General features: G+C 37.7%; 1 protein-coding gene across 4 annotated transcripts in view; it reads right to left on the bottom strand.

Moving 5' to 3' along the window:
* cdk14 (cyclin-dependent kinase 14) overlaps positions 1-27,418 on the bottom strand; it is an 891,964-nt gene that overhangs the window by 572,400 nt on the left and 292,146 nt on the right. For 3 of the 4 annotated variants that reach the window (XM_039736967.1, XM_039736966.1, XM_039736968.1), the window contains one exon: positions 1,610-1,704. In XM_039736967.1, the coding sequence (XP_039592901.1) occupies positions 1,610-1,704 (95 nt within the window). Of the gene's footprint in view, positions 1-1,609; positions 1,705-1,967; positions 2,050-27,418 lie in introns of those variants that run through there. The other variant, XM_039736969.1, reaches the window with a different exon arrangement.

Below are 27,418 nucleotides of genomic sequence, written 5' to 3'. Positions count from 1 at the left end.
GTAGGGGAAGTGATGGCAGAGGTGGTAGGGATGAGAACGGCGCATGGCTGCCCTGCTGGCCACTGCCGAGAGTTGATTCTACAATAAAATAAAATAAAAATAAAAAATGGAATAACCTTGGAGGTCAATCATCACCCTGAAAGTGGATAGTAGACGTCACATTGTATATGTGTACCAAATTTCGGGTCAATAGGTCAAACGGTTTGTGAACTACAGGTGATTTAAAATCCTGGACAGGCAAACGGACAGCCACGGAAGTGTATTATATAAGAAGATAAGAAATATTTATGAATAACCGAAATGCTCAAAAGTACAGCAAAGGATATGCCTACAAGGAAATTTAAGCATAAACAAGGCAAAATACACAAATCCAAAGTCAAATCCAGAAACCATTAATATATCAAAGAAATTACAATATTCACTTTAACTCTACAGTACAAACTCAATAACCCACTGCTGGGTTTCTTCATCTGGTCCACTAAAAAAGCCAAAAGGCGGACCAAGCAACAGTGATGTCAGGGTGCCTCCGCCTCCTGGGGCTCCACCCACAAAGTGCAGGAAATGGCAACTCATTTAAAGAGACAGTAAATCATTAACAGCAGGAAAAAAAAAATTCAATAACAGGAAAATTAGTAGTTAGCAATTAGCAAAACCAGCCATAAAATAGAACATACAATTCAGAGAAAAAAAACCCCAAGGCTGTTACACAACACAAGAGATGGTGCCCGTCTATCACATGGTACACTTGGAGTTACTCAATCAGGGCAATTCAGAGTCATCAGTCAACACAACATAAGTGTCTTTGGTATTTATGAGGAATATGGGAGTATATCTGTACAGGCAGGAAAACATGCAAACTTAACACAGATTGTGCTCAGACGAGGGATTGAACTCAGTAGGCTAGAGCTTTACAGTAGCAACACAAAGTACTGTGCCACCATGTTGCACTGATAAATGTTTGTTTGAAATCAAAAATAAAAATTAAATTACAGTAAATGTGTACTTGTATAGTAAGAGAAAGCAACTGTGAGAAGTGGGGTGGTTCATAATCAGCTACATAAAAAAGCAGAAATTCGGATTAACTGGCATGAATAGGCATCAGGATTTTACCATCATGCATGAGAAAAATAACAAGCTTTATGGAAAAACAACAGGCATTTCTACTCCAGGGTGCATTTTTTTATATACACAATCCTACTGCAGAAGCACAGAATCTTTTTTCTTGTAAAAAAAAAAACCAGATGCTTATAAAATGCTTCTAAAAAATTTGCCTTCAACTGAGTAGCTTTTATCCATATTTAACCTTATAGAAGTTCTTTCCCATTGTAAACTGTTATAGAGTATCTGTAATTCAGTTATCTAACAGGGCTAGGGAAAAAAAGTCACTTAAGAAAGCTGTTCGTTTAGATCAAAACCAGTGAACATTAGATGCTCTAAGAGTCACTCTAAAAATTCAAGTCACATTCACCCAAAATCCGTTGGCATGCATAATTAATCCACACATTGATATGCAGACCATTCGTTTGAAATAGAAAGAATTGAGGCAGAATGTACCAACTCCTCTTTTTTCCCACACTTAGCACAGTATAAATATTTTTAAAGAACTTACTTGCTTTTCCCTTTGTATACCGTGGCATAAGAGCCTTCACCTAATTTTTCAAGTTTTTCATAAGAGTCCGCTTTCCCAAACTTTGGGCTTGTCGGCTAAAACAAAGGGGAAAAAAGAAAATATATTTAATAATGAGGCATTCGCTACTAAAGCTTTGAAATAATAATAATAAAAATAATAACACATTGACATTTCAGAAACTGCTTTGTGAAGACTTCCAGTTATCAGGTTACATGCTAGTTATGTTGGTGGCTACTTTGATTTGTTATTTTAACAGCTAACACTAAGTTTTCAGTAACACTCGTACAACTATGCATCATTTAGCATTCCAGATGTTTGGCTTTCTGCAGACTCTTACCCATGTCATACATCCATGACATTGGATCCAGTAAAGGGATTTTATTTGAAAATAAAAAGGAAAGGTTTGGTTAAAAACTTTTTTAGAAAGTATTACTTTTTGCTCACAGTGATGGAATGACTCCAGTTAGACTGGGGCTGGGGATTATACTTAACTGCCGAACCTTAATCAGAGAATTTAAGTAATTTGAGGAAGTGACTGTGGTTACAATAAGACCACTTCTGTTCAAGCAGCAGTCTATAAAAATACTTGGGATGCAAACACTAAATGAATCAAGATGCTGTAATGTGGACACCACTGTTAGTAATCAAAGTGTAATTTTGCTTGTGACATAGGACAGTCCCTGAAGATGAAAAAACTTAACACTTCCTAGAAAGGGCAATGAGTGGCATACCCCTTTAACTGTAATTAATGAACTCTTGTTAGTGATTAGTCTTCTGGGATTCACTATTTTAATAGTACTTTATCCATCCATCCATCCATCCATTCCCTTCTGCTTATCCGGGGTTGTGTCGCGGGGGCAACAGCTTAAGCAGAGAGGCCCAGACTTCCCTCTCCCCGGCCACTTCTTCCAGCTCTTCCGGGAGAATCCCAAGGCATTCCCAGGCCAGCCGGGAGACATTGTCCCTCCAGTGTGTCCTGGGTCTTCCCCGGGGCCTCCTCCCAGTTGGACGTGCCTAGAACAGCTCACCAGGGAGGTGTCCAGGAGGCATCCTGATCAGATGCCCGAGCCACCTCATCTTCCTCTCGATGTGGAGGAGTAGCAGCTCTACTCTGAGCCCCTCCCTGATGACTGAGCTTCTCACCCTATCTTTAAGGGTTTATTATCATTTTTATCTTTAAGTACTTTATTATATGTTAATATAAACACATGCATTGTCTGCCTTATTTGACTGACATGAATACAAGCAGATTATTATTAATATATTAGCCCAAGGAATTTCAGTCTCTTGTGTTAAATCTTGCTTGAAGAAGGAGCCTGAGTTGCCTCAAAAACTTGCATATTGTAATCTTTTAAGTTTAGATTTTAGCCAATAAAAGGTGTCATTTTGTTTGACTTCTCATGATATTTTATCTGTTATTTATTCTTCAACAATTAAAACCTTATCTGAATTTAAATGAACAGATATACCTAGACAAAAGAGAAGTGAGGTCCAATCTCCTCATCTTACACAAAAGTCAAAAAAAAGCCTGCATTTGGACTGAGTGGGGGTACACCAAAAATTTGGACTGTAGCTGAATTAAGAAGGCAGTCTATGTGGTGTGGTGCAAGTTGGTTTCAGAAAGTGTATAAGTGAAAGTCAGCCATGCTAACCTCAGACAGTGTCACATTCCTTAATATCTTCTGGGCCAGTGTTGGGATTGCCATGTGTCCTTTGGCACAATAAATTCTGTTTTTGGTTTTACACAACTCGAAAATAATAAAGGCAGCACAGTGGCACATTGGTAAAGTGACTTTGTTGCAGTAAGGAGACTAGGGTTTGTATCCTGGGTCCTCCTTGCTTGGAATTTGCATGTTCTCCCTGTGTCTGTGTGGATTTCCTCCAGGTGCTCCAGTTTACTACGAAAGTCCAAAGACATGCAGGTTAGGTGGACTACTGACGTTAAACTGTCAGTGGTGTCTGTTAAACCTGCGTTGGGCTGGTGCCCTGTCCACGGATTGTTCCTGCCTTGCTCCTCATGCTTACTGGCTTAGGCTCCAGCTCCCCCATGACACCTCTAAGGGTTATGCAGGTTTAGATAATGGTATGGTACAGAATAACACAATGTCCAGAAATAAACTGTGCTTACTGCTTGAAACAGTAATGACTTCTCCACTCAAAAGTGATTTTCCAACAAACCCCTGCATCACAAATTATATATAATGCGCACAGTACAGCATATTCTTTATATCAAGAGCCATGAAGCATGCCGTGTGCATTCTGTATACTACTAAATGACACTTGAAGCTTTATTTTGCTGCAAGAAACAAGTACAACAGCACATGTTCTCCAGCTGGCCTCTAATTATAAAACCGTAGAAGAGCAAAATTTAGAACAGATCAGATTGAAAATGGATCCTTATTCTAAGGAATGGACTGAAACACAAATGAATGCTCACCTTGACTTGCCACAGATTGTTTAATATCCATGGCTTACTCTATCCTATTATCAGCTAATAAATTAATTTAAGTGTAACATAGGCAGCGTTGATCAAGATAATGCTTCATCCAAAGAAGATGTTAGATATCCAACATCCAACTAAATGGTAGACATTTATTGCTAAACAGAGAGATTTACTTGCCTCAAACAAATATCATTTCTGTATGTTAACGTAGAAAAGTATAACTGGTCTTTAAAATTAATTGAGACCGAGTTTGTGCATGAGTCTGCTTTTATAAAGATGAGTTGCAGTATACTACTACTACTACTACTACTACTACTACTACTACTAATAATAATAATAATAATAATAATACACTTTATTTCTATAGCATCTTTCCTATTCTCAAGGAGTTTAACTAAAAAGTTTTCTATTTGATTACCGTATATACTTGCAGATAAGTTCTCCTGCGGATAAGCTTGATTTTGCTGAATAATTTGTGGTATTTTATAATGTCGGTCATATAAGGCAAATGCGGAAAACTCACGCTATTGGTCCAATAGATTATGATATGCTAACGGCCACCTGAGAGAGTAACCACGGAGCACACTGCCCTTTTTTTCTCCTAACATCTCTCTCTCTCTCTTTTTATTGTGCCTACATGACCACACAGTAATACCCGAACTATTCCGAAGTGACGTTTGCACTATTTTGTGTTTTTTGTATCTCACACCCTCATACACCTTTATCGTAAGAGCATCCCTTATCTATAATAGAGTGTTCGATCAGAAGAAAATATTAAGCTGGTTTAAAATTAAACGTTATTGATGTAGCAAAAGAGATTGGTAACTGCGCTGCTGCAACAAAATTTGATGCGTATGAGAAACTGATGAGAGATTGGAAGAAGCAGGAAGATGTAAAAAAAAAAATGAAGTGTTACATTTTTGAACGGGCGTATAAGTCAGGGTCTGATTTTATGATCGATTTTTCAGGTTTCAAGACCTGACTTATAGTCAAGCATATACGGTACTAAATGAAATCTTTCTCAATATACAGAAGCTTTACACGCTGGGTTGTTTATTTGTATCAAGTAGAGCTGACTATTTTAATGCTTTATGAACAGCCTGTTAAAATTGTTTTCTTACTACTTTACAGCTACAGTAATTTAAAACATAGCATCAAGTATTATAATTAGAACTGTGATGCACATTTAAATAACGCCTGTTGTTATGTCACCACACTTGTTTTCAGGTAAAACTAATTGTAACTCTAAAATCCACTTTTATGTATGGGATTGAAAACGACTAAGCCCCCCTTACTTTACTGAATCAGTTCATTTCCAGTGGTTGAAGTGGGCTGGTACACACCACTACAGAGTACCGGTACTTCTTAATTTTTAGCGGTTGTGTACCATCATTGTTTGCTGTGTCCCAGCAGTGCTTTCGAGTGTACCAGCATGCACCTCACATATCTTTACCTCCCACCCTACTCATTGATTAAATGTTAGTGTATCGCTGTGCTTGAAACTCTAAGAGGAAGTCCTCACAATGTATAATTAAGCACAGCAGACTTCTTACTGTTGCCTATGAAGCAGTTCAAGGTGTTTTCCAATCACCTCAGTAACTCCTTTCATTGACTGTTACTAAGTCTATCTCTTTCTCTCTCTGTGTCATATAGCAGCATATGATGTCGATATCATTTTGATTTTGTTATCCCTACTGATCTGCCAGGCATGAGTGTCCAATGTTGCATGACTAGATAGGGGCATAGATCAGGTGCACCTGGATTTTTAGTTCTAGTCAACATCTCCAAATTGTCTGATAGCAATATAGGTAGTGAATAACCACGAGGATGGTGTTAAATGAATAAGGAAATGCACATGTATTCAAGAAACAGTGACTAGAATCAATATCTAAGATTCTGAAACGCAATTGTCAAAAGCCTGAGAACAAAACTGTGAGTGAAGTCTGATCAAGAATTACAAAATGCCTTTAATCAAATCAAAGGATGAGTTGTCACAGATTCAATATGCTAAAACCACAAACCAAGAAAAGGAATGCTATAAGTCATTGACCAGACATCTTTCACTACTACGAGTACAAGACAGAGATTGTGTGAGGCTTTCATTCGTAATCTCGGACACTGTACTGAGTGCTGTGCAGGGTTATAAAGTCTAGCACCATGACATGGCCCATGATACCTCTTGGGGGTTTCTAGTAACAGAGCAACCCAGATCAAAATGATATTGACACCTACACAGAAAAAAAAAAATCCTTGGGTTTAGGATTCTTAAATTATCTAAAAGAGGGAAATGAGAAAAAAAATGAATTTAACACACAAAAAAAGGTTCAGTCAAGGTGTCCCAGTTCTGGTATCCTACCAAAGTCATCGATTTTTGACAGTGCTGTGTTTCATTTCAGTGCACCCATAGCATGTATAGGCTGCAGGAAGACCTTTCAAATTATCTAAAACTACAATCTGTAATACTTTAAGAAATTTACTAGTAGTTTTGTTGTGTTCAATATTGTTTATGTACTTCTTGTCTTCTCAAGTACATCTAAGTTTTAATTTAACTGTACTACATTTGTAATAGCACTAATCGTATAGCAGTTCTATGCTGATGATACACAGTTACACCTGTTGTTCCCTCCAGAGGACCATAGAGTATCACCTATAATCTTTGCATGCCTCGCTGATATTGCAACCTTGATGAAGGAACATCACCTCCTGTTCATCCTGGCAGAAATGGACTTTCTTGCTATCCCAGCTCATCCTTCTATTCAGCACCCCATTACAGTTCAGCTTGGCTGACTATTGCTGAAACCTACCACATAAGTGATTGATGGCCAGCTGTCCTTTAGGGACCATGTTTTTATGGTTGCTAGTTCTTTCAGATTTACTCTGTACAATATCTGCAAGATTAGTCTGTATGTGGCAAGAATATTCAGCACAGCTCCTAGTGCAGGCTTTGGTCTTGTCACATCTGGATTGCTACAGCTCTACTCTGCCAGGAGCTCTGGCATGTGTCACCAAGCCACTGCAGGTGATTCAAAATGCAGTGACCAGTATCCATAGTTGGTTCCTTCTTCATTTGCATCTGATGCTGCTGGGACAGGCTCTGTCCCATCCAGCCATTAATTTGTATTAAGCAGGTCTGAGAATGTTGTATTATGTTACACTTATTTTTGGGATGTAGAAAGTAAAGAAGGCAGTACATGAGCACCATCACACTATGGCTTGTAATTCACACTTTTTTCCTTTGTTGTGTTTTGCTTTGATGATGCATCATTTTAATTCTGTCATATTTCATTTTTAGTCAGTCAGGCAGTCATTGTCCAACCCGCTATATCCTAACACAGGATCACGGGGTGTGTTTGAGCCAATCCCAGCCAGCACAGGGTGCAAGGCAGGAACAAACCCTGGGCAGGGCACACACACACACACACACACCAATCACACACTAGAGACAATTTAGGATGACCAATGCACCTACCTTGCATGTCTTTGGACTGTGGAAGGAAACCGGAGCACCTGGGGGAAACCCACGCAGACACGGGAAGAGCATGCAAACTCCACGCAGGGAGGACCCAGGAAGCGAACCCAGGTATTTCATTTTCATCAATGAATTAAATGTGTATATGAATGGCAGTAGTATCTTTGTTTATATCCCATCTGTCAGAAATGGCTAGGGTGGCGACCCAGCCAGGACACCCAGGAGGACCGGAGGAGGGTTTGCGCCATCCCCAGACCATGTGGGAGCGACCACCCTGGTACCTTTGGGGCCAGGCCACAGATTCAGATCTTTGAAGCTCCACCCTGTAGGGGCCCGTGCTCACTGCCAGGGGGTGCCCCTATGCCTTTGAAGCCATGGACCTCAGCACTTCCGCCACTCCCGGAAGTGCGGGGGGGAAGAATACTGGGGACACCCGGAGTGCTTCCGGGTACGCAGCCAGCACTTACGCCACACTGGGGCGTGTCGATGGGAGATTGCCGGAAAGTACCTGGAGCACATCCGGGTGCTTATAAAAGGGGCCGCCTCCCTTCATATGATGGCTGGAGTCGGGAGTGTAGGAGACAAGGTCTTGGAGGAGAGGCAAAGAGGCGGCCTGAAGAAGCAAGGCATTGGTATTGTGGCCAGGACTTTGGGGACTTGTGGGGTTTGTGTGCACTTAACTGAACTTGTAAATAATGTATAATAAACATGTTTTGGGTGACATGAACGTGTCTGCCTGTTTGTGTCCGGGCCAGCCTCCACACATCGTAGTCTATCAGCCTGTGGAGTTGTGTGTTTTCTCGAGGGCACCACTGGTTTTCTCTATGATACATGGTTCCTTCTCATATTCAAAAGAAACATGCATATTAGGCTGACTGGTCACTCTAAACTGGCTCGCAAAAGATAGCGTGGAGGTGTGTTTACAAAAGGACTGACTTCCTGTCTATGTTTGGGTCCCAATGCTGCTGGGAGAGGTTCAACCCTGTATTGGAACAAGTGGGCCCAGAACAGAGATGGATGGGCCAATGTGCATGCACATGCTGAAACAAGAGCTACACTGTCATATAAAACTGAAACTGGTCTGAATAAAGGTGATACTACAGTGCCTGTACTTGATAAGCAGTAGATAAACAGTATTAGATCGGTGTGATCTTGCCTTAAGGTCCTTTATTTTAACATATGATTTTAAAATATGGTATTAATGGACCACATGGATTGCTTTGCCTACTATTTTTACTGAGTACAGTGCACCTCCACCTTGGGAAAAGTGAAATGAGCCATTTTATTACATTCTTGGTCAGACATTTCTATTTAAAAGTTATACACATCAAAAACAGACATACCAAAAAAAAAAATAAGACAGAGCGGCTGGCTATGCTTAATAAAACAGACCAGAAAAATGACTCTGCTTTTGCAGAGGATTCCAACAGCGAGAAGCTTTCAATGCTTTTCATCAGAGTATCCTTCCAAAGCAAACTGACTTTCTAAGCAGACTCCTTTGATACCCACAGTTGCTTTGTTGTATTTTTTTTTTTACTATAATGAGGAAGGGCTTTCTAAAATGTACTCCCTCAGCAATCTTACACACTTTTTAAAACACCATCAGAGAATATCCCACTTATGCTCACCATATTTATTTCATTGTGTTGTAAATCAAGGTCCTTAGGTTCTAGTTAGGATTTTAAGCCTTGTTAGAAAATGGGGAATATCAGCTGCTGCTATTCTTAAAATTATTTGACATTATTATTAGTGTTACTTAGGGGAACTATGCCTGGCATATTGTAAAAAGAGTCTAAAGGATGCTGAAATCAGGAAGGGCATCAAGGCTTAAAACCTCAGCTCAGATATATTAATGCCAAAACAAGTGATAACCTGAATACTCTATGAGTGCATTTCTAATTAATAAAACCTACTGGTATCTTGGACTCTGTTAATTTCTATTCAGACCTCTCAGACTTGTTTTTTCTTGTTGTTTGTTATTGTTATCATAGTTCTGGTGCTGACATTTTGTTTTTTGTCTTGGTATGGTTTCCACCATTTTGTGTCTCTATCTTTCCATTGCTGTGGTGATATTGTATTTGCTATGCCTTTTGTGGCTCATTTGACATATTTTGTCATCAATATGCATCCACATAAGATGGCAGCACTACAAGGCTTCTAGCATCAAAGAATTGTATCATGTTCTTAAAACTAAAAACAAAGATTAGACTTGGGGCCATTTAGGAAAAGCTAGTATAAGGACTTTGCCCCTTTATTTTCAGATATGATTTCTGGTTTATTGTATTGGCTTTGGTGAAAAATTTTGCTGTCTTCATTTGCTTTTCTAACTCTTGTTTATACCTAGACTATGATTATACCAGCTTCGATTTGCTTCTTCCATCTCCTGCTCATTTTCTTTAATGGTTCTGTAATTCCCATTTGTGACGATACAAGCTCTGCTCCATGCTTTCCTCTGCCTTTTGGAAGCCTCTTGAACCTGACACCGTTGGTAATGTAACTGGATGAGCTGGACAATGAGGACACCAAACAAACCAAGGGGAAGGTGCAAAGTGCAAACAGTGCTTTTATTTCAACAACACGAAAACAGTGGTCAAAAGAAAGTGCAGTGCTCACAATGTCACTAAATAAATAATCCATTAAAAACAGGGTGATCCAAAGTGGAGGTTAAAATAATCCAATAAATATTCCATTTAAAAACGATGTTAAAACAACAACGGCTGGAAGCAGTCCTTTAAAAACCCGGTGCCTTCTTTAGCTGGTGGCTCACCTGCCTCTCCTATCCAGGCCCTGCACCAGGGGAGTTGCCTTACCTACAGCTGACCTTCTTCTTCTGGTCTGGAAGTCTTTCAATCGCTGGCTCCGTAGGACTCTGCCAGACTGAGATTTGGGTTCCCCAGTGACCAGGGCGCTCGCACTGGGGCTTCCACCTCCCAAGCCACAGACTCCCGCTGCTTTCCGTGACCTTACGCGGCAAGTCATCCATGATCATGGTCACTCCTGCTCCTCTGCAAAACTCAGCAGGACTGACCCAATCCACCTTCCCCCGGGTGCCAGCCAAACGCCCCACTATGGCTTGCTTCCCAGCTGCCTCTCCTTATTACAGTGAGCCTACACTTGCTCGCTACTGCACCAGCTTCTTCGCATCCTGCCTTCTTCCCACATAACCTCCATCTTTCTTTGTTTCTTTCTTTGTTTCTTTCTTTCTTTCTTTCTTTCTTTCTTTCTTTCTTTCTTTCTTTCTTTCTTTCTTTCTTTCTTTCTTTCTTTCTCTCTTCCTTTTTTCCCCTGTCTCCTATTTATAGTGGGGACGTGGCACTGGTCCAGCAATTAGCAGCTCCCGGAATCAATCACAGACATGGGTGATCCCACACCATTACACTATTTATTTGCCTGAGAACCACAACACAACTAAACTGCCTTGTGAAAAGATGTGGCATCACAGCTGAAGGGTGAAACCAATATTGTGAGTGTGAGCATTACAGCTGAGTTTACAGGAACTAATTTTAAAGGTACTCAAGAAGGAGTCAGAGTTAATGCCAGAAGAATGACTTATCTGTCTGGTGCTCCAACAGCCCATAATTTACTTATCTTCAAGGAGAAGTCTGACTCTGACCTGTTCTGCTACAGATGTAACTGGCAAGTCACACTGGCAAAAGAAAACAATGGACCGTGAGATGAAATCTTAAACCAGAGGGCCAGCAGAAATCAAAACTAGGAATCAAAAAATTTTGTGACAGAGGTCATTACAGAAACCAAAATTAAGTCTTATTGAACCTAGCCAAAAAATGACTTTAATAAAAAATAACGTCATAGAAGTATTCATAAAGAGTTTAGACAAGATCCACAAACTCAGACATACAGAGAAAGGCGGCACCAGTTTAAATCTCATGTCACATGACTCTAGGAACCACACCCCCTAACAACAAGTCAACAGCATCATAGCAACGAACATCCAAAACAGTAGGGCCCAATAAAAAACAAAACGGCAATGTGGCATTTTCAAAACATTAAAGATAAAATAAAAAACCAAAATCAGTACAAAACTGAATTCTACATATTTGAAAGCCACAGCAAAAATCATCAAGTCCCAAAGAAAAATTAAACCTAGGAAAACATTTTAAAATTGTAAACTCCACAATATGATCAGACTGTGTCCAAATGTCTTTCATATAGTCAGTCCACTTCTATAAACATTCCTTCGCTTCACCCTTATTTTGTTTTTCATCTCCTTGTGGTTTGGATATGTGAGATATAGTTGATCAATTTGATAACAAAATTAATTTTTCCTTTGTGAGTGTAATTTTTTTATTTTGGAATGTTAATATCGAGAGTTCATTTTTACTTTGACTTTTTATGTACCATACGAAGTTTGACTTCATTTTAACATCATATTTTGTAGATACCGGAATGCCATTTCATTGCCTTACGAGCACAGCCGTTTACTGCTCCCATTATGAGGGGCCATGTCCTCGAAACTGCATTATATCACATCATTAAGATGGTGGCATGCTGTGACGCTTTGTTGAAAATTCTGGATACATTAAAAACTCCTACTGGTTCTGCCCTAACACAAAGGGAGAGGGGAAAAATTATGAAAAAAAAACAACGTACAAATAAATGCCAGACCAAAGAGTTAACATTTTAGCTCTGGCACAGAATAGCCTTTTTAAAACCATACTTTTTTGACATAAAAGAATAAACTTCATATTTGTTATTTAGTGTTCCTGGTTCTCAGTGTTTTTCTACTGGATTCTGACCATAGTTTTGTTTTGTGCTTTGCTTTAGATAACTTGACTGAAGAGTTTCTAAGTAACAGACTTTAGAGTATTTATTTGACAATATTTTATTTCTCAGTCCCTTTTCTTTAAAATGCTACTCTCCGGTTCTTGGCAGAACACTCCATACCGTCTTGGAAGGCATCATAGGTGGTGTGCTCACGTATCACTCTAACGTTAACCTCTATAATAAACATGGATGATCTCACCAGTGTTGTGTATGAGCTAGATCAAAAGAGTGAACAAGCTCATTTTTCTAAGAACGGTGAACTTAACGTAACTTATTTGCTAGTTCAGTTTTATGTGACATTCTGGATCTGGTTAGTGTCCAGATTAAACGTTTTGCCTTACCCTGTAATGTAGGGGTACGGTATTCAGATAAGCACAAATAGTGGGTTTTTACAAATATTTACTTTGTTCAAATTGTTTGCAATTTATTTGTATTTGGAAGAACTAACGTGAAATCAAATAGGCACTGTCTGTGTCTGCCTGCTTGTGCTTAAGCTGGACCGCCACTGACATGAGCATGCAGTGAAGCTCCGCTTTCGCTTTTAGGAAAACATTGTACTTCACGAGACCACTTTATAGTTTTCCCCATTGGACATGCAATATGTGACGTGAATATTGACCGGCAATGTAATAGGTTAGTTCACCATTTGTGTCACATGGTTGGAAATACAGCAGAAGTTTATATGTATACTAGCATCTAGTGAAATTCTTTTTTGACCAGAAAGATATTAGCATACAGGTATATGGTTATACATGTTTGTTGCTGGATATAACTCAATAAAGTGTATTTAAATAAAAATTATTGTACTTTAATAAAGAACACTGTAATAGCCTAATACAAGGCATGCAAAATTGTAAAAAGTAAACTCATGGGTCATTTATTCTCACTCCTTAAAAAATACAAAATGAACTGAACATGAACTAGTTCAAAATTGAAATGGTGAACTATGAACTTGAATTTATTCATTTTAATCTGTGTGAACTGAACTTAGAGATAGCTCTTTTGAGGTGTGAACTTGCACAACAATAGATCTCACCTTGGAATCCCAACTCTTTATAGTCATCTTGCGTTTCTTTAATATAACCTTATGCATATTAGGGAGGATGGCTTGGTCCCAAGAGTACCAAAAAGGATGGAGTAAGCAAGAGAATTACATTTGATAATATTGAGGATTATGAATATGAACATGAAATTGGGTAAAATGGTGGAGATGATGAAAAGTGGAGAATACTTTAGATAAGAGTGTTGTACAAAAAATGGTGTGAGAGTATGGGAGAGGGTGCAGGTTTTTTTCAGGTGGAGGACCAGTGAGAGCAATACTTGACATGGTGTGCTAGGTTTAGGTGAAAATGGTGAGCAAACGTCTTGAGGTTTCAATGATGGCTGTTGGTAAAAGACAGATGACAACTGTCTCAACAAGCCTTCCATTAGTTGGCAGAAGGAAAAATTTAAGAGAATCATTTTGGAAAAACTATTGTTGGTGACTACTAAGTTAGGGCATCTTGAGGGTAATAAGAAGTGATTTGTGCTCACACTTAACAGTGAGTTAGCGGACAAGTGAAATTTAGAGTTTAGGAATATACACAACAACCTGTGAAAGAAGAAAGGATAGAAATAATGGTTGAACTTGGTGGTGTTAGGAGTATGACAGATTTGAGACAATGCAAAAAAAAACACAAAGTTGCTACTTAAACAAGAATGTGTACCATAACATCTAACTAAGGGGAAAAATGTCCGAACAGTCCAACATAACAAAATAGTATAATTTATTTTGAGATCACAGAGGAAGAATAAATAAAAAGTATTCAAGCAAATAGAAAACCAGATAATACACACAAAACCAAAAAGGTAAGAAACACAGCCTTCTCTGATAGCTGAGTTAGTTTCTCTATTTTTCAATCTTCTGATTAGAAAAATGCCCTGAGCATGTTTTTGGATAAATTGTTAGCATCTACACAATGTCAATATAGGAGGAAAGATGATGTGTGGGCATAATAAAAAAAAAACCTGAAATGTATGTGAGGCTTTACACAAGATTTTTTAATGTCCTGTAATGACACTGGAGGTAGTGGGTAGAAGGGGACTGCCATGGGAGCTCAAAGAAAAAGAAAAATGGTTGCACACAAAAAAAAGAAATGTAAATACAAGAAAGATAGAGTGATGTATAAAGTAAGGGCCAGGAGGCATAGACGTGGAGGGGTATAAGGTAAGGGTGGATTTGGAGTAAAGCTGTTGAGAAAAAATCTGTTCAATTCTCAAAGTACAGAAGTGATTTCATTAAAAAATGTAGTGGTGTGAGCAGCATTCAGCAGTCTATCTTGTGTACATGAGTGGTGCTGAATGGTATATACATTTTTTTTTTCAGAGAAAGAAAATATGTTTATCTACTTAAGTGGCACATTGACTTTGCAGAATAGTGGGGATTTGGCAATGAGAGTAAGTGAGAGATATTCTGGCTTCCAAAGTTGCTTCTCCAGCACAGGAGGGGAAAAGCTTATGTAAGCCTTGTGAGGAGGTGTACATTACATGCGAGTGAGAGCAAGACATCAAGCCAAACAAAGATTCAAAGACTGCGATGATAAGGATCAAGTAGATATATGGAGTTTCTCTAAATAAGAAGAAGGTAAGTGTAGATTTTAGAGAAACTTTGTGTGATGGCACAAATTCAGCTAGTGAGTGAGAGTCGACATGCAAAGCAAAAGGAAAGAAATGAAGAAGTGAAGAGGTTATCATGGTTTGTTCTGAGTTGTACTCTAAGCCAACTTCTGTTAAATAAGGTTAATTTCAGCTGTAGTTACTGCTGTATTTACTAATCAGACTCTTTTCAATTAGACTGCACTTTTTATGGAGTAAAAGTTCTAGTTTCATTGTTGCTAATCCTCATATTTTGTACTTTTGTCATGGACTTCTAGACTTCAGTTTCACTTTACACCCTTACCCGAGTTCTGCCTCACTTCAGGATGTGACTTATTACCTGAACTTGACCATGCCCTTGCCTGTTCCTGGGATTGACATGTTTTCCCAACTTTAATACTTGTTCTTTTTTGTGCAAGTCTCTGTTTTCTGACACTATTCATTTCAATAATTAAAACCAGAATGTAAATCAAGGCTGCTGTTGTCATTGATGCTCATCTCATTTTAGTAAATTCTCCACCTTACACAGAAAAGCTATAGACATCTCCAAGGCTAAATGTGTTGTGAACTGCTAGAAAATCCTTGATGCCTTAAAGAGCGCAAGCAGTAATTGAAAATGGAAAACACAACAGAGTTTTGCAAAATCATAGTCAAAACCAGGCTGGAGTCAGAGTATCAAGAAGCTAATCAAATTGAGCATCAAAGTCAATACTCTAAACAAACATTGTAGTCAAAGATAACCTTGGGAAAATCCTTACAATTACCTTCTTTAATTTTAAAAAATGCCAAAAAAAAAACAAAGCTGAATGAGTACAAGATCAAGACTACCAAGATTACTTATTAAACTAATATTACAAATGTTAAAAAATGGTCAGAAATCTTCCCAAAATGTGACTTTCTGGGATGCAATAACAAGGTTTCATCAAAAAATGATAGTTTCGTTAGAGCACCAAGCTTAAATATAAATGTTGCATACAAGTATTATTACAGTTAAAATTATATTCATTTGCATTATTGCATTGTGAAAGCAATAAATATTTAATGTCTTAAAATATGGCAGAGTACAATTTGTTTGAGCCTTGTGCCTAGTTCTGTAGCCTCCTAAACCACGTATTACAAGGAATGAAATTTAAAAAAAAAAAACAAGGAATGTGTAATTTTCAAAGTATATCACTTTGTGCAATTTAATAAAACAATTAAAATATTAATTTTTTTCCTCAACATTGAATTTAAAAAAAAACTACTGTGGAAGAGTTCTCCATTTCATTTCTCTTCTGACTACTTTAATTAAAATGCTGAAAAACTCACACATATTTTATTGCACTGCACAAAAATTAAGTTAGTAACACCATACACATTCATAATTTATTCACATTTTATTATGTTGCAGCCTTGTGTTAAAATCATTTAAATTCACTTTTTTCCCTCATCAAACAACACTCAATACACTCCATAATGACAAAGAGAAAAAAAGATATCTTTATATATAATACACTACCGTGGCTGTTCATTTGTCTGTCCAGGATTTTAAATCACCTGTAGCTCGCAAACCGTTTGACCTATTGACCTGAAATTTGGCACACATATACTACGTGATGTCTACTGCCCACCTCTGGGGTGATAAATGACTTCCAAGGTTATTCCTCTTTTTATTTTTATTTTATTGTAGAATCAACTCTTGGCAGCAGCCAGCAGGCCGGCCGTGCGGCGCATGTGTGCGGGCGCCATTCTCATCCCTACCACCTTCGCTGTGACTTCCCCTACCTGTCCATATCTTAAATCATTCTTGAGGCAGATTGAACACTTAGGTGCCAGTTTAAGTGAAAAATTAAAGAAAACGTACCAAGTAATTGCAACACAAACATTGACTTAATCAGTTTTAACTCAAAAAGATGCAGATGAAAGAACAGAAGAAGCAGGCCACTGGGGTACAGAAAAGAAGAGCTGCTCAGGGTGCAGCAAGCGCATGAACCTTTGAGCAAACAAAAACTAAATGTACAGAGAAAGAGTATAAAAACTAGGAATGCTCAACTCAAGTGTATTCACTGCACATTATCATGTAGTGTGCCGTTACTGGTTGTAAATGCTTGCAAATCTATTAAAAATAAAAACCAAGCTGATGCATGTATTCAGTCCCTTTACTTAGTTATTTGTTGAAGCTCCTTTGGCAGAAATTACAGCCTGATGTCTTCCTGGGTATTATGTGAGAAGCTTTACACACCTGGATTTGACAATTTCTGCCATTATTCTCTACAGGTCCTCTCAGGGTCTGTCAGTTGCGATGGCGACTATCAGTGGACAGCTACTTTCAAGTCTCTCCACGGGCCATTCAAGAACATTCACCGAGTTGTTCCTATGCTGCTATGGATCAGGGTATTATTAAGAATATCTCTGTACTTTGCTCCATTTTCAGCTTTCTTTCAATCCTGACTAGTCTCTCAGTCCCTGCCACTGAAAAATACCCCATAGTATGATGCTACCACTACCATGTTTTCCTGTTGGAATGCTTCTGCACAGGTGATGAATGGTGACTGGTTTCTTCTAAATGTAAGGCTTAGAACTGAAAAAAAGTTCAATCTTGGTATCATCAGACCAGCAAAATTGTGGTTCTCATTGTCTGAGAGCTGTTTTTGGTGCCTTTTTGCAAACTTCAAATGGGTTTCCATGCTTCACCTAGCCACTATGAAATAAAGCCCATATTAGTTAAGTAGTGCAGTGAGTGTTATCCTTTTTAAAGCTTCTCCCATTTCCAAACAGGTTTTCTGGTGCTCTTTGAGAAAGACCATCAGGTTCTCATTCAGCTCTCTTACCAAGGTCCTTCTTCCTCAATTTCCCAGTTTGGCCAGGCAGTCAGCTCTAGGAACAGTTCCAAATATACAGTATTTCAAAGCTGCAGCATTTTTTTGTGGTTTTGGTCAAACCTCTGCCTCATCACAATCTTGTTTTGAAGCTCTACAGGCAATTCCTTCAACCTCAGGGCTTGCTTTTTGCTCTAACATATACTATCAACCATGAGACCTTAAATAGTCATGTCTAATCAATTGAATTGACCACAGGTGATCTCCAAACAAGGCATAGAAAAATCTCAACGATGATCAACAGAATGGGATGTACCTGAACCAAATGTTGTGTCACAGGAAAGGGTCTGAATGTTTGTTTCAATGGGATACTTATGGGGTTTTTTTTAATAAATTTGCAAAAATTCTCAAATCATACTTTCACTTTGTTATTCTTGGGTATTAAGTGATGTTTGATTAGGGTAAAAAATTGAATTAAATGATTTTAGCACATGGCTGCAACATAATAAAATGTGACAAATGTGAAGAGGTCTTAATACTTTTTAAAGACATTGTACATGTTACAAAAAATAATCTTTGTTAACAACATTTCTTATACTTTAACTTTGGTGACCAACAGTTGTATTCTCAAAATACTTGAACCCTGGTTCAGTTCCTTGATGATGTCTTTTGCCTGTTTATGTGTGAGCTTAGTCTTGCTGTCCAAAACCACACTGTTTGTTTAACTGTAGTCTCTAAGATGGCTTGAAGTAAATAAGTCTATGTATAAGATCCCAGAAATGGACAGAATCCTAACCACTTCTATTTCTGGCATTGTACAGGGCTATTCAAAATGAATAGTGGAACAAACACTCTTTCTTTAAGGTACCTCCATAGATAAAAATCCCTAAGAGGCCGTAGACTATGAGCAAGATTTTGTTGTCCATCAATCCATCGTCCTGGAATGGACCTCCAAGTGGAAATGAGGCGGAGCAACATCTTACATGAAGGTCCGACATTATCTGAACAACACCATTGCAGGACAATGGATTGGAAGGTTCCACCTATACCCTCTAATCTTGAAGATTTCGAATTGAGGAAGCTGTGAATTCAGTAACTAGGGACCAGTTGACTCGTGTGTGGCAAGAAATGGTCTACCGTTTTGATGTTTGTCGCGCTACATATGGTGCTCATGTTGAGTACATGAAACCTCAAGGACCACTGGACCAAACTTTGAACTTACCTTTATCCAGTGATGTGTGGAATGTGTTTCTGTCTTATACAGTTTGTTTCAAATACATTTTTGAAATCTGCTATTTCATTTTTAATAGCCCTGTATTTATTGTTGCTAAGATAAGTCTCCTTGTCACTGTGATAAAAAGCAATATTGTTCATAAAATAGAAAGAAAAACATGGAAAAGATGATAATCCCTAATCAATATCTAACACGAAAATTAATCAAGTACAAAGGACAAAACTGATTCTTATTACCTACTGATTCTCAGTATGACCTTCTCTGTATGACTTTGGAGGACGTATAAAAAAGGCAATGTGTGCTGGAATCAATAATTGTCACTGGGGAACTGAATGATAATAGAAATGCATATTTTTTATTAATTTTGATTAATAATTTACTAGATTCAGATTATCATCAGAGCCTCATTTAGACGAAGAGTTTATACAAAAGGATGATTACTTTTTAGGGATGCATATACACAATTTGTTGAAAAAAACACATTAAAATTTCACAGTTTATATTTAATTTGTAGAATAAATATTTTAATCAAACATTTGACAGATATTATTGTTAAAATGAGAAAGAAAGAAAGAAAGAAAGAAAGAAAGAAAGAAAGAAAGAAAGAAAGAAAGAAAGAAAGACGTATGCTTTTTTTTAAGCCAGCTACATGGCTACATGACAGAGATAGTCTCCTAAGCATCTCTTTGAGAGCAGCTCCAGCTGGAGAAGAGGTGAGCTCTTTTTTACACTGTGATTCCCACAGTTTCGTGGCATTTAAATTCTGTGCGCTCTCCCACTGTTTTCCCCAAGATCAAACTCAAGCTAGCTCCCACTGAGTCTACCGTCATTTTAAATCCTCTTTCTTTCCCTTTGAAATAGAAATAGCTAAACAGTCAAAACAAATCCTAAAATGTTGAGTTTCTTTATTTTGTGAACCTGTTTATTTCTTTTATTGCTATGCTTAAACACAGGGTTACAAGACGACAGCTTATTACACCTGTTTCTCTCAGACTGTGAAATGTGTAATATTCTTGTAAAAGGCAACAAAAGTACCCAAAAAGATCCAAGACAAAGAAATTGACACAGATGTCTTTGGCTCGGTGGAGCTGCAACATAATCATCCATGATATTCTCAGGATTTACTGTGTATATTTGTTACCATATTTGTTGCATAATATAATAAATGTATGTAATGTACAACAAAGTTGCGTCCAAAAGTTTCCTAATGTATTTCAAAAATGAAAAAAAAAACTGGATTTACTTGAGCATAATTTTTTCACATAGATTTTTAATACACTTCTTCCAACAGCCATATGCCTGTTATGGCCACATTCGTAAGTATTGTCAGCAGAAGTGGACATGAATAGGCAACCTAATCGTTCTTCATCTGTGACACTTGTTCTTGAACTTTTCACATCATTCGTACTTCAGTTGTTAATTCAGGTACTTCTTGAATGTGCTGAAAGTCAACAATGGATTTGTGCTCCTGCTCCTTCTTAGTCCACAAAACATAGATGCCAGCATTCAAATGGAAATGGGAGAAGGCATGTTAAGAGCATGAGCATGGGAAGGTGCTATATAAATAAAAATGTATTATTATTATTTTATTATTAACAATGGTATAGCACGACAATAATTGATCAGACCCGTTTTGAACCTCTGTTGCTGCAGTTTACACACACAACATTTACATGCACTTGCCATTACCACTGCAGCCAACACTATGTAAAGGTTAAAACATCATTGTGGTTACTTTTTTGCTTTATTCTCATAGTACTACAGAAGCAGACATAATTTTTCATGAGTACAACTCTTTAAGACAAAGAAAGAAAGAGAGTTCATTGATGTAAACACCCTAAGGGCAATTAAAACTAAAGGCATTGGACTGGCTCTGTTCTTTTCAGCAACTTTTTAATCCACCTTACCACGAAAAAGGCTTGTCTATTCATAAAACTAATCTACATTTTAATCTTTGTGTATTGCACAGTTTAACAGATAGCAGCTGGAGGTGGATGAGTAATCTATTGTGTGAAGAAAACTCTCTCTTACTTTCCAGGCTTTATAAATCTTAATTTATCTTAGCAGAGAAGACACTAGTAGTGCAGGGAAATCTGAGTTTGAAACTGAAGCAACAACATGTCTTAATCAGTGTGTACCTTAGGGTTGCAACAATAAATTTGAACCATGTCAGGAATGGCTACAATTAATTGTGACAGCATCATAATGTATTGCAGCAGTCACACAAGATGGGCCAGTACACAAGTAAAAGAAGGAAAAATGAAAATGGAGACACACTGTACAATAGCCAAACAGAAAAACATACACCAATCTACTTATTTGTAAAACTTGTAACCTAATTCTTTGCATATTGACATGTAGCACAGTGGTTCTCAACCTGTGGGGCGGGCCCCCCAGGGGGGCACGAAGTAACAAACAGGGGGCGCGAAGATGTGAAAAAAAGAAAACAAGAATCAAAAATATGAAAAAAAAGTTTGTTGAAACCAAAACAAATTAACTTAAATTACATTCTGATACTAGAACAATAAATATAGAGTTAGATAAATGTCGATAAAAGTTAAGTAGGTATAATAAAATATGCATCTACATTTCAAAAAAATGTTAGGGGGGATGCGATTAAAACTGTTATGAAAACTCGGGTCACAAATACTTAAAGGTTGAGAAACGCTGTTGTAGCATTATCCACATATATTAGAACAAATTATACAAGAACAGGCCATTCAACTCAACAAAGCTCACCAGTCCTATCCACTTAAAAAATCTCCATAATAAAAAGTTACCCTTAACAAGTTTCAAACTGTGTTCTTGAACTGATTTTAAAGTAACTGATTTTCTTGATCTACTGTACTAATTCTTTTCATTATTTTGAAAACTTTAATCATGTTACCTCTTAGTCTGCTTTTGCTTAAACTGAAAAGGCTCGGCTCTTTTAATCTTTCTTCATAATTCATCCTCTGCAGCCCTCTAGTCCCTCTTCTCTACACTTTTTCTAGCACTTTTATGACTTTGTTGTAGCCTGGAGACCAGAACTGTACACAGTACTCCAGATGAGGCCTCACCAGTGCATTGTAAGGCTTCAGCATAACCTCCTTGGACTTGTACTCCGCAAATCGTACCACATAACCAAATGTTTTTTTTTGCCTTCTTAATGGCTTTAGAACACTTTTAGAAAATTTGCATTACTACTCCCAAATCCTTCTCATAAGGTGTATTTACAAGTTTGCGACCACTCATTCTCTATTCAAACCTAACATTTTTACTTCCTATGTGTAATAGTTTACATTTACTTACATTACATTTAATCTGTCCAAGCCTGGATGCTGTCCATGTTCCTCTGTAATGAGTCAACAGATTTTAGATTATCTGCCAAAACACCTAGCTCGTTACCATCTGGAAACTTAACCAACTTGTTACTTATATTCCTATTCAAATAATTTATTTATATTAAAAATAGTAGCAGCAGCTATAGCACTGACCCCTAAGAGACACCAACACTTAACATCAGCCAATTCTGTCAAGGTACATCACACCCTAACCCTCTGCTTCCTGTGTTTTAGCCAATTCTGCACCTAATGACACACTACACCCTGAAATCCCACCTCTTTAAGTTTGTTGCCCATCCTCTCATATTTGACTTTATCAAATGTTTTGTGAAAGTTAAGATTAAATATCATTATATGACCCATTTTTTATATATCGTTTTGTTGCTTCTTCATAGAATTCCAGCATGTTGATAAAACATTACCTTCCTTGTCTGAACCCATGCTGACTATTCAGTAAAATCCTCGTTATTGCCAGGTGTTGCTCAGTCTTATTCCTAATAATTCATCCATCCTCTTTCGCTTATCCGAGATCAGGTCGCGGGGGCAGCAGCTTGAGCAGAGAGGCCTAGACTTCCTTCTCCCCGGCCACTTCTTCTAGCTCTTCCAGGAGAATCCCAAGGCGTTCCCAGGCCAGCCGGGAGACATAGTCCCTCCAGCGTGTCCTGGGTCTTCCCTGGGGCCTCCTCCCGGTTGGACGTGCCCAGAACACCTCACCAGGGAGGCGTCCAAGAGGCATCCTAATCAGATGCCCGAGCCACCTCATCTGACTCCTCTCGATGCGGAGGAGCAGCGGCTCTACTCTGAGCCCCTCCCGGATGACTGAGCTTCTCACCCTATCTTTAAGGGAAAGCCCATACACCCTGCGGAGGAAACTCATTTCAGCCGCTTGTATTCGCGATCTCGTTCTTTCGGTCACTACCCATAGCTCATGACCATAGGTGAGGGTAGGAGCGTAGATCGACTGGTAAATTGACAGCTCTGCCTTGCGACTCAGCTCCTTTTTCACCACGACAGACTGATGCAGCTGGTTATTTTAACTGTTTCCGCTAACTTCTGATTTCTATTTTCACCCCTGTAACCCATTGCAACATTGGATCAAATTCCCCAATATTCTGGCATGCATTTATTCATAGTATTTAGAATTTTACATTCAGTTGTTGCTGCATTCTTAATATAACACTACTGATTTTAAAACAAAAATACTTTTTGTCAATATTATTTTACACTAACGTATATGAAATATGTTTCTTCTTTTCATCCTACAAATTGGTGTCTGGCCAGATTCTTTTATTCACAGTATTCCTGTTGCTCAAAGTTGGCCATGTGGAATTTGCACAGCCTACATCTGAGAGGGTCTTCCTCTGGGATCTCCAGTTTCCCACCCACATCCCCAAAGACGTACTGGTTAGATGAAATGGCAATTCTAAATTAACCTCGGTTTGAGTGTGAGTGAAGTGGGCCATGTGAGAGACTGGTACCCTGTCCAGAGCTGGTTCCTGGCTCTGGTCTCCTGTAACATTAAATTGATTGTGTATTTGACAATGTTATACTATGTGATTTTATTATTATATTATGTAATTATTATACAGTACTGTATTATATATATATTATGTTAGCATAGTATTGTGTGATGTTATTTCAGTACAGGGAATAAAGGCAGTAGAGGAAAAATGTAAAGTACATTTTTAAACTTGCACTTGCTGAAAGAACCGTTTTAGCCTTTTAAATCATCTTTGATGGGTCTGGGAAAGTACAATCTATTTATTTAAAACCAAGATCAGGCAATATTGATTCTGGAGACAGTGTTGTGAAGATTGTTTTATTATTACAATTAGCCCTTCAGTGCAACTGTGAGATAACCAGTCCAAATGTGCTGTGCTTTTTGCACGCACTGGGGCACACACTGTTCTTTTTTAATCCTTTCTTTAGTCAGGTAATGAGTTATATCATGTATTGTCAATGAAGGGACATACTGTATATGAGAAATGCTTGAGTGTATATATTAAAGAGGTGCTGTCATCACAAGGAGGCCAAAGTATCACAGCAAAGACTTTGTTGTATGAAATAATCATATGAAGAGATAAACACAGAGTACTGAAAGTACAACATGAAAATAAAAACACAATCCCCAGTAGCCGCCCAAGTGTATTTAAGACGGGCCTTCTTTCCTTTCTTCCTTATCTGCTGTGTTTCCATTGTAATTCACTTTATTTTTGTAAAGGACTCTTCACTGACTACTGGCTCAAAACGCTGAAAGTTTACAGGTTAAATACAAACTGCACATTTTTACAAATAACGCTGACAAGACTACAGATTAGGTCAAATACATACTAAAAAATATCCTGGCGCACATTGCTACTACTCAACTAATTAAAAGAGACACGTCTAGTACAAATGATACATATTTCTTGGTGCAACATTAAATATGAATGTAATCTATTACTTTATTTAATGGCACCTCTCAATTAAATCATTTCCAGGGCATATTGCTATTGCCTAATTACCTTACATTGACTTTACTCAACATTAATATGTTTTTGAGCGTTACAAATTAATTTATTTGGAATATCTGTCATTATACAGCCACAATAAAGTTGATTCAAACAAAAATGAGCATGGTCGCTGGCATTATGTATCTTTTTCCAGTACAAATGACATAATTAGTTTGGATGTCATAATAATTAGGTTAATTGACATTTAAAAAAGCAAATGAATTTCATTGGCATCAATGAAACCACACATCAATGTTGACTAATCAGGTGATTTATTTTTGTACATTTTCTGGATATTTACCAGAATGCTGGATCAATTTTGGGTTATTTGTGCTCAAAAAAGAATTATTAGCATAGGTTTAGTTAATTAATGGACATCACACCGCCACTTTCTGTAAAGATATAGCAATCTCCACTCATTTCTGTATCGTAAGAGAAAGATAAAGGCTAAGTTTAACAGTAATTTAAGTGCTAAAGATTTGTGTGGTTATGAAGGTGGCTTTGGGCACATTTGTCTTCAATAACCTGGCAAACGTATTTCCCATTGTACATCAGGGTTCTCTTCTCCTTGTGATGGTGATGAACTGGTTACTTGCTGATATCTACTCTATCTATATATATATATATATATATATATATATATATATATATATATATATATATATATATATAAAATCCTAAGCCTAAAAGTGCAACGATTTTATGTGACGTTTATCTTGTCATGCATTAAATCAGGCTTATTTTAAAACCAACATATATATGTTTGGTATCATTCTTTTCAGAATTTATCAAACTTTAATGTAATGTTGTTAGAATTTCAGATTCTTATTCTGTTTTTAAATTATAAACTAAAGAATATCAAGAACTCACGTCCCACGAGACGAGACTTTGTACCAAGAAATTTAACCACGCCCGGGGCCAGAAATAAAACACAAAGAGTAGGACAGCTGCTTTTAAACGTTCGAAGCACTGCATTCCCATTGTATCACCATTTAAGAGGGGGTTTCGGAGGAGCGACTGTGTCTCCTTGGGGTGCGTTCAGCCACCCTCTTCACAACGCGAGCGGCAGAGATGCGAAGTGGTTGGCACATAGCACTAGCCGGGGGGTTGGTGAATGAAGCGAATAGGGGGGCGAACCCCCTAGTTATTTTATAATCAACTGGTTGTGTTTGTGGTTAGTTAGTGATCAACATTTTCTAAAAAAAAAATTCTTTCTGTGTTTACTTAATAATAAGGAAATTATCATGCGTGCAATCAATATATTTAAATTTTGTTAAGATAACATTCAGTAATTTGGTTTCACAAAACTTTTAAGGTTCACAGTTCTCGGTCAAGATACATCTGAATAACTCAAATAAATGACATTTACCTAATTCCTTCCACTGTGGTCAGAGGAACTTATTTAAACTGAGTTGGTATTTTTCGATGTATCTAAATTGAATTTTTAAACATAAATTAAGTTTTGAGTACACATTAAAGCAAACAATTTCAAATTTGCTTGTCATAAATGGATCCTAACAACGTTATATCTGATAATATTTTCAGACATGTACCCTCAGCTGACAATGGAAGAGAATAACACAGATCTCCACTAAGCAGCATCTCAGGGTAAAATAAACCTATTGGGGGGTCCATGGTCTGATACCACACTAAGCCCAAGACAAAGTTAGACATAGTCTCAGTTTGAAACTCAGTCTCTCCTGGGTAAGTAAGTGCCAAGTAAGGGTTGCTTGTACAATTGCCCACACACAAGGAATGTGCTTCTAGCACCAAGTGCTCTCTTTACCTCATCGTTCGTTTTTTTGTTCTGCCAGACAAATGTCCCCATTCACTTCTTACCAGACTCTCTACCCCAATTTACACATAGCATTAATATACACTTTCAAACATCCAAATATGATTAGATGGCACTTAACCACTTTAAAAATACATCACAGTTGTGAATGAATTTTGTTCGAATCACTCAGACCACATTCTGAGATTGTCAGAATTGGAAAACAGCCATATTTAACTCACGTATAAATGCAAATGCATTTTACTGTCTGCTTAAAGCAGTCATGCAAGTGGAAGCTGATTTGAATTTTCTACAGGGAAGTTAACACTGAATTTCTATCTGGACACACTGCCGACACTGGACACACATTTTACTGCCAAACATAGAAATAATCTAGTTAAATTATATCCAGATACAAACCTAATACAAAATACATGTTAATGCCAAGTATAAAGGGGCCAAAGAATCAAGGATGACTTTAAACACCACAGAGAGATACCTTCCAGGGTAACCATCAGAAGTACGTTCACAGTTAGGAATACCCACTGAAAGTTTTGTGGCCATCTTACCAGAATTCCATGTGGTTGGCCCATGTGTCCCTGCACTCCAGAGCCCAAAATATGAATCAAAAGACTAATAAACTCTCTTTAATTTCAATACCATGGAAAGTGGTAAAAGTGTGGAGCAGCAAACTATGCATGTATTTTTATCTCCAACTCAATGGCCAATTTATTGCCCTGCAGAAATGAATCAAAATGTGCATTTATTAAAATTCCAAAACAAAATGCTCCAAAAGTGAAAGAATAATCTAGTTTACAGGGATCACACAAATTTTC

Source organism: Polypterus senegalus, chromosome 15 (genome assembly GCF_016835505.1).
Source record: "Polypterus senegalus isolate Bchr_013 chromosome 15, ASM1683550v1, whole genome shotgun sequence".
In the NCBI taxonomy this organism is placed as follows: Eukaryota; Metazoa; Chordata; class Cladistia; order Polypteriformes; family Polypteridae; genus Polypterus; species Polypterus senegalus.
The sequence above is the reverse complement of the archived record's forward strand: the minus strand, read 5'-3'. Positions and strand labels throughout refer to the sequence as shown.